Source organism: Mastomys coucha, unplaced genomic scaffold (assembly GCF_008632895.1).
Source record: "Mastomys coucha isolate ucsf_1 unplaced genomic scaffold, UCSF_Mcou_1 pScaffold21, whole genome shotgun sequence".
NCBI classification, from domain to species: domain Eukaryota; kingdom Metazoa; phylum Chordata; class Mammalia; order Rodentia; family Muridae; genus Mastomys; species Mastomys coucha.
In genome coordinates this window covers 9,297,736-9,305,940 of record NW_022196904.1, presented here as the reverse complement: position 1 = coordinate 9,305,940, position 8,205 = coordinate 9,297,736, and the positions used below count along the sequence as shown (strand labels likewise).

Sequence of the window (8,205 nt, the reverse complement as noted above, 5' to 3'; positions counted from 1 at the left end):
CTATTGATCAGGATAAGCCCATCCAACAGGAAGAACCCATTCAGCAGGAGGAACCTATTGATCAGGATGAGCCCATCCAACAGGAAGAACTGACCCAGCAGGAGGAACCTATTGATCAGGATGAGCCCATCCAACAGGAAGAACTGACCCAGCAGGAGGGACCTATTGATCAGGATGAGCCCATCCAACAGGAAGAACTGACCCAGCAGGAGGAGTCCATTCAGCAGGATGCTTTCATGCAAAAGGAACTCATCCATCAGGGGGAGCCTGTCCAACATGAACTCATCCAGCAGGTGGGGCCCATCCGGAAGGAACTGACTCTGCAGGAGGAGTTCATTCAGCGGGATAAGTCCACCCAAAAGGAGGAATTTATTCAGCAAGAGAAGCCAGTTCAGCAGGCAGGGTTCAGTGAACAGGAGGAACCCAGCCAGCAGGAGAAACCCAGCCAGCAGGAGGAACCCAGCCAGCAGGAGGAACCCAGCCAGCAGGAGGAACCCAGCCAGCAGGAGGAACCCAGCCAGCAGGAGGAACCCAGCCAGCAGGAGGAACCCAGCCAACAACAGGAAGAACCTAGCCAGAAAGATCAACCAAACCAACAGGAAGAACCCAGCCAGCTGGAGGAAACAGAAACCATCACTGAGAGATCTGCTGCTGACCTTGAGTTTTCCCGCCTGCGCTTCCGGGAGTTTGTCTACCAGGAGGCAGCTGGACCTCACCAGACTTTGGCTAGGCTTCATGAGCTATGCCGTCAGTGGCTGAGGCCCGAGGCCTGCTCCAAAGAGCAGATCCTGGAGCTGCTTGTTCTGGAGCAGTTCTTGGGCATCTTGCCAGACAGGGTCCGTCCCTGGGTGGTAGCCCAGTATCCTGAGAGTTGCAAGAAAGCTGCCTCCCTGGTGGAGGGTATCTCTGACATCCTGGAGGAGCCAGGTGAGGCTGCCACCCCAGAAGAAAGCATGCCTTAGAGGAGATGGGCAGGAGGTCCTGGAAGGATTGGAATCTGCAACATAGAGTTCAGACCCCAGCCGTGGCTTTCCTGAGAGTGTAGTCACCCCATGTGTTAAGGGGCACAGAAACAACCATCCCAGAGCTGGTAAGGGAGCTCCTCAGTCACCAGGGATCCAAGCTCCCTCCTCTGAGCCCAGTGGCATTTCTATCAGGCCTACTTTATGGACTAGGACACTGCCGTGGGTTCCTGCCCTCACATTTGCTTTCCAGATGTTAGGAAGGATGAGAAATGGAGGGCAGTCAAAGGCAGGTACCAGGCTCTTAAAAGCTAGGTAAATATTCTGGGTGGATTGGTAGCTGGAGGTTTTGTCTGTGTCTAAGGGTGGGGCCTGAGAGATGGGTGGTGATGGTCTTTAGGAACCTAAGGGCTCAGGTCATACCTTGGATCCATATCTGGCCTATTATGGATTTGCTGAGTCTCAACCTATTGGAATCACTATTGCCTTGATTGTACACAGGAATGATGTTGTGTTCCCCGGGTGGGTCATCATCGTCATTCAGCGAGGGAGACTATGAGAGGTGTCTTGAGCCCCTGCTGCTACCATGTGGGTTGCTAAGTCCCAACAGAAACTTAAGACCTAGGGACATCCTGGTACACCGTGATACTTGTAAGTAGCAGTGATCCTCTTGTCTTGGCTGGCCTTCACTGAGGAGGTACATGGGTCTGTGGTTGGGAAGGGGAGGATATGGTTGGTAGAGGCAGCATAAAAGCCAGGGGGAAGTCAGGTAGCAAGCCATGGGTGTCTGAACTGCAGTTGGGACTTATTTCTGTAGATTCTTGTGTATGTTAGATATGCATTTTTTTTTCTCAATTTGCTTTACAAAACTCGTCAGCCCTACATGGTTATCAACCAAGAAATAATTTCATTGTGGATATAATTCAATGCCAGCATAGGATGCTTCCCATTAGCAGCATGAGGCTCTGAGTCAAACCTTCACTCTCCACTGCCAAAATTTTATTTTCTCCTTACCCTATCCTAGAGTGTCTTAGGGTTTTACTGTTGTGAACCGATACCATGACCAATGCAACTCTTATAAGGACAATATTTAGTTGAGGTTGGGTTACAGGTTCAGAAGTTCAATCCATTATCGTCAAGGTGGGAACATAGCAGTGTCCAGGTTAGGCATGGTGTAGGAGGAGCTGAGAGTTCTACATCTTCATTTGAAAAAGGTTTCTAGGAGAAGACTGGCTTCTAGGAAGCTGGGATGAGGGTCTTAAAGCCCACACCCAATATGGCATACTTCCTCCAACAAGGTCACACCTCCTAATAGTATCACTCCTTGGGCCAAGCATATTAAACCATTACATAGAGCATGTCCTTTCATGTCTTTCTGTACATCACATATGTGTACAGAAGGTCTGTGGGACCATGGTGTACTTGTGCCCTCTAATTTGTTATTCAAATAGGGCGGCTGTGGTCAAAGTTTTTGTTCCTCAGCTGCTCAGCATTCTGTACACTCACTCTTTCTATTTTGCTTTTTAAAATAGGCTACAGTATCCTAGCCTTACTGTGGCACTCCAGCTTGTGTGACATGGTTTCCTAACAACCACTGGCCAGAGGGCACATACACTTTAACATTCCTGTGATTATTTAAAACCTTTGTGATACACTCCAAGCCAGCATAGAAGGGTGCCCACTTGCTCTGTTTGTCGTTTAACATTTATACCAATCTAGTTGGCACAAAAAAGAAGTCCTTCCTTCGTGATCTGAGTTGGCATTTCTAGGTCACTGATGAGCTTGAATGTCTGTGTGGTTTTTTATTTTTGTGTCTCCCCTGATCTGTCAATTGCAGACAAATGGAGTGTTCATTAAGCTTTGGAACCTGTGTGTGCAGGAGGAGTTTTTTGTACATCTGTCTTGGGGCCTCTGTAGGGGGGTGTGGAATACACTTATTTTGGAGTTACATAGCCACTAAGAGCTTGTTTCCTCAGCTCCCCTTCTTCCAGCATGGCCTACTCTGGAATCTGTGCATTTGGATCAAGAGCATACAGAGGGAGAAAAGAAGACTGAAGAGGCCAGCTCTGCCCCAGCTGAGCTGAAGGTGGGTGAAGGGGCTACTCTTGATCCTGGGAGGCTGGTCTTGTCTAGCAGTTCACATGGCTTTGCCCTTCTGACTTTATTCCTTCGCTCAGTAGTAACACTGACACAGCAAAGGTTTGTGGGCCCAACGTCTATAGTGCTGTGCCTGAGGAACTCAAGGGTAGAACCTAAGGAAGGATATTGCCTTAGTGCGGTTTAGGGTGGGCCAGAGCTGCTGTTCTAGAATTCATTATCATTTCCACAGGAGCCTCTCCAGTCGGAATGGGACCACCTGGATCCCACAGAGGATAACCTGACGAGTTACAGCAAGCTACTCCTGTGGGGTGAGACCCACCTCCCACTTGCTCACGTTCCACCCTGCATCCTCTTCCAGAACTGTTGGCATGGAGGATTCTGACCCTGTCCCAGGAACTGTAGTTGGGACACCAAGGGTGATTTAAGTGTTTGAAGCTGAATATGTTTTAAGTGTCTTTAATTAGGATTTGTTTGCCAAGTTCTCCACCTCTCCTGGTCTTCACTTTTGAGGTCCATCTAGGGCTTTCTGTTTGCAGCCCTGGCCTATGAGAACTGCAAAATCTGGATTCGGAAAGGCCTCCTGACTTCAAGCCTCTAGCACTCTCACCTTGTTTGTGTAGAGCTGGGCCTCGGGAATGGTCTTTCACTGAAGTTCTTACTCTGGAATCTTTATTTGTAGAGATGCTCATATCTAGACTCCTGAAGTTATTTATTTATTTAGGTTCTAGTTTTGTATTTTACTTTTATTGGTACTGGGGATTGCCCTGCTACTAAGTCCACTTAGGGCTCAGTCTTCAACTTTGCTCCACTCTAGACATTCTCCATTTTCTAGCTGCACCATAGGTAGCCTCCAGCCTCACATAAGATCTTCTTCTTTGCCTCTGCTGCCTTCTTTAGAAACCTCAGCTTTCCGGGGGTTCTGACTAGAGGGCAGCTTTGATGGTGGATGTCAGGACAGGAATTGTCCTGATGCAGAGAAGAAGGTAGTTGTAATCTGTGTCCCAGAGACCCAAAGAGATATGAAACCTCTTAGCTTTTTTTTGTCTGTTCTTCCTTTATCTTTTTTTTTTTTTTCTCTAAACCTCAGGGTGTCAGTTTTCTCAGGCTGGTCCATCTTCCATGCTGGAGAAAGAGGAACCTTGTGCGGTGGAAAAGCTGCCAGGGGTCAGCCTCCCAGGTAAGGTTGAGTTACAAAGTGATATGGGCCTGGTGGGTGCGTAACACTTTTATTAGCCTCAGCAAAGACTCCAACTTTGACTTCAATCATTCCCCTATCCGCTGTGTGGGGGAGAAATGCCACTTCATTATTTCTTGCAGCATAATGAACTCCTGTAAAGCATGTCACCCAAAAAAGACTACACACTTAAATGATCTGTCAATTGACTAAGCTCAACTCTGTAGCCCTTCTACTCCTTTTAGGTGGTTCTGAAGGCCACACACAGAGCCATATTCATTCAGAGGCCTATCTAGGGCACAGAAGACCCAGTCATCTCTCCACACGCTGCCCAATGACACTGGCTCTCAGTGCAGTTGAGATGAGGCTGTGGACCTCAGTTTTTCTGATTGCCTTTCTGAAGGGCTAGCTTTGGCTTTCTCACAGATGCCTCTGGGTTTCATGGGGAGAATCCTAGAGGGTAAAAAGCACATACCATACCTATGCATGTTTTTTGTGCGTGCTACTGTTCCACGGCCAAGCCAGAGACTATAGTGGTTCATTGAGCATCCTGGGCAGAACTGGATAGCTTGCCAAGACTCATTTGGTTTTTACCCAGTGGCAGACTTGTCCCTTGAACCAACTCATAGTTCTTTGCATCATCCGTTACCAAGTCACTTCAGTCAGAAAGATGGCTTCAGATCTTAATCCACAGGAGGCTCCTTAACATTTGAATTTCTGACCAGAATATACATGGTCACCTTCACCTTCAAAACACTTTGGGAGTGATGGTTAGTATTTAACTCAGCAGACATTCTGAGTGTCAAAGAAAGAAGGGCATGTAGATTGGGAGAGGGGAGAACAGATAATGGGTCATGTGAGGCTCATGGTACTGCATTTAGCTATTGTGTGATGTCTTGAGTTGTAAAGAGGGTTAGGCTGCGCATGCCAAGAGCTCTTAGCCGATGCCCCCTCCCCTGTGCTCAGCCCTTTGGGCCTCATAAATTTATAATATTTTTCTTGATTTCTGCTCAAGTCAGTTTATGTCTCAGAGTCTGGAAAATTGGACTGCTCACACTTTGACTTTGTTTCAGACACCACCAGGCAGCAGGAAAGCAAAGGAAATGTGTGTGAGGAAGTCTCCTTAGGGGAGACACTGATGGAGAGTCTTTCAGGGGATATTCCTGTTAGCTCTTCAATACATACTGCCGTGGCGGAGGAACAGCAACCTCAGAAGGCTCTGGATACTGAGGGTGAATATTCAAGCCCTGCCAGTCCCCAGCGGCAATCAGTCATCCAGCAGTCAGCCCAGGACAAGGATAGGCCACATCAAGGCACTGGGACAAAGAGGCCCCATCCAGATGACGAGGATGAAATGCCCCTTGAGTGTCTTTCCAGCACTAGCAGCTACCAGCTGCCATTTGATGCAGGGAAGGTGCTTCATGTGGATGATGATGACTCTGGGCAGGACCCAGGAACTTCTGCTGGGGGATGCTCTGCAGCTGATGAGTTTGATGCATCTCAAGGGAAGCCCTACACATGCAGTGAATGTGGGGAGGCCTTTGCATGGATCTCGCACCTTATGGAACATCACAAGAGTCATGGCAGTGAGACATGCTATGTGAGCCAGGGATGCTAGGAACCCCTCCAGTTCAGCTTGGTTGTGGTCAAGCACCACAAGAGTCACATACAAACAAAACAAAACAAAACAAAGCCACACCAAGAGCCCTTCTCTGCCAGAAGCAAAACTCACTGGTGGGAGGATTGGCAGCTTCTAGTGTGTGGGTGGTTTTCCTTATACAACTTGAGGTATAAGGCTAAGCAACTCTGTTATAACTGTCCCATGACATGACAACTGTAGCATGAGTAACCCTAAGGCTCATGTGTGGTAGTGGATTCTTGGGGTATTTCTACAGGCACATCTGTGCTTATTTTCTGGATGCTAATGTGCTGAAAACAACTAGAAAGGGGCAGGGCCCTTATCTTAGAAATACACTTTGGTCTGATGTTATAGCTTGTAAATCATCAGATGTGAGGGAAGACTCCATTTCTACAGTATTTTAATACCACTTATACTCTGGTCATTTGACATTATACAAAGTGTTGAGTTGCCTTAAAGTATGTGATCTAGTGGCGCTTTCTTGAGCCCTCCTTGCCGCAGTTGCTTCTCCTTGAGCTCCCTGTTTATTCACACATAATTCTTGCCATCTATTCTGGCCTTTTTGTAAGTACGTGATATCAGGTTTACTTCTGAATCCTTAAAAGCAAACCCTTTTTCTTAGTTCAAGTCATGTCTTCATATGTGGAGTGGCTTGCAAAGATCACAAAATATGCTGATTTCACACTGGGTTTCAGCTCATTAGTGAATTGTGAGGTCCAGTCAGTGGATGGCCACTGGTATTACAGAACAATGAAGTGGAATAAAAGTTTATCAGAATGCATTATGTAGTAAAGACAAGTATTGTTTTGTGGAACTTCTCAGCTGAGAATCTGAGAGCTGGCTACCACATTAAATGTATTTGTTAAGGGGTACAAGCATACAGGCTGAAGAAATGATCAGTATCTGAGCTGAAAGAACCAAATGTGGTCTACATAGGTGATCTTGTGGTTTTGCTTTTAACTTCAGATTACAACATTGTTTCTATTGCCTGACTGTAAATGAAATTGCCCTGTAGATACAGAAAGAATGTCTTTTTCTTTCAGTGTTTAAGCAGGCAGTTTGTAACCCCCAAATCAGAGGCTTACCATAATAAAGTATTTATTTCCTCATTCATATTATAGCTCATTGTTTTGTGATTGTGCAGCTGCTTCCTTGAATGTTGGTGATGGGACATTTTGTTCCCTACAGTGAGTGAGTCTGGGATCCAGACACCATCCCTGCTGTAGCTTTCTTTCTATGGGATTCTTGGAACATGTGGGGAAGCCTATTCCCATTTACCTGGGAGGAGACAGAAATCACTTTCATTCATAAAGATTCATAGAGCAGTGGTTCTCAACTTGTGGGGGCCATATATCAGATATCTTGCATCTCAGATATCTACATTATGATTCATAACAGTAGCAAAATTACAGTTGTGAATACAGTTGTGAAGTAGCAATGACAATTGTATGATTGGGGGGTCACCACAACATGAAGGGTCACAGCATTAAGAAGGTTGAGAACCACTTAGAAAACCTATCAGATGGTCCCATCACCTGTAAGGATCCTGGCACTGCATATTTAGGTGCTTCTCTCTACTGATCTAAATTTTCTTTTGGTAAAAACAAGTCTAAATGTGTTTTCCTAACTTACCACAGGTAGTGACCTGTCACCCTATTTTTCCCCCATTGCCATAGATTTTCCTATGCTACATCCTGGTACTCCACCTCCAGTTCTTTTGAGTAAATTAAACAGTGGGAAGTCTGTCTTCCTATTATAAAATTGAGCTTCCAGGAAATGCACAAAACAGTATAAAGGATATTGGTGCACTCCTTACTCACACCTGCTGGGACAAACATTTTATCCAATGTACCCATGCTTTGCATGTGTGCCCACTTACTCCTTTGTCTTGAGAGTGTGCAATGCCTCAAATGCCTCAGTGCCTCAGGCAAAAGTGCTCCCTGTTGTGATACTGGATTTGCTTCAGCTGTTTGGAGTGTTCAGGCAATAATGTAGGAAGATACTTTGTGATAAGTATCCTACTCTTAATCAAAATGCCTGTCCTGCATTTATCATTCAATGACAATTGCCTAAATCACGTCCTCACTATGAAGTTTACAGAGTGACTTTCCCTCCATGTTTATCAGTTGTTCCCAGCATTCTACAAGCACATGGTCCTTTTGTAACTTGTCTTTGTTACTAGGCTTTCTCAAGTAATATGTAACTGTCAACTAGATTTAAGGCCAAGAGCCCATTAAGTCACTTAAACTAATCTTTCCTATATATCTATTTGTAGCTACCCAAGGAAGTAGGGAAGGGCTGAGTAGTGAAACAAAGGAAGTCAGGAGAGC

At 46.0% G+C, this 8,205-nt stretch overlaps 1 protein-coding gene across 12 annotated transcripts in view; it reads left to right on the top strand.

Moving 5' to 3' along the window:
- Zscan18 (zinc finger and SCAN domain containing 18) overlaps window positions 1-6,990 on the top strand; it is a 36,544-nt gene extending 29,554 nt beyond the window's left edge. For 9 of the 12 annotated variants that reach the window (XM_031385341.1, XM_031385340.1, XM_031385339.1 and 6 more), the window contains 6 exons: window positions 12-927; window positions 1,464-1,613; window positions 2,939-3,048; window positions 3,292-3,370; window positions 4,150-4,239; window positions 5,310-6,990. In XM_031385341.1, coding sequence (XP_031241201.1) covers window positions 12-927; window positions 1,464-1,613; window positions 2,939-3,048; window positions 3,292-3,370; window positions 4,150-4,239; window positions 5,310-5,854 — 1,890 coding nt within the window. In that variant the 3' untranslated portion in view covers window positions 5,855-6,990. Of the gene's footprint in view, window positions 928-1,463; window positions 1,614-2,938; window positions 3,049-3,291; window positions 3,371-4,149; window positions 4,240-5,309 lie in introns of all 12 variants that reach the window. The other 3 variants (XM_031385346.1, XM_031385345.1, XM_031385334.1) reach the window with 3 other exon arrangements.
- Window positions 6,991-8,205: the final 1,215 nt, after the last annotated feature.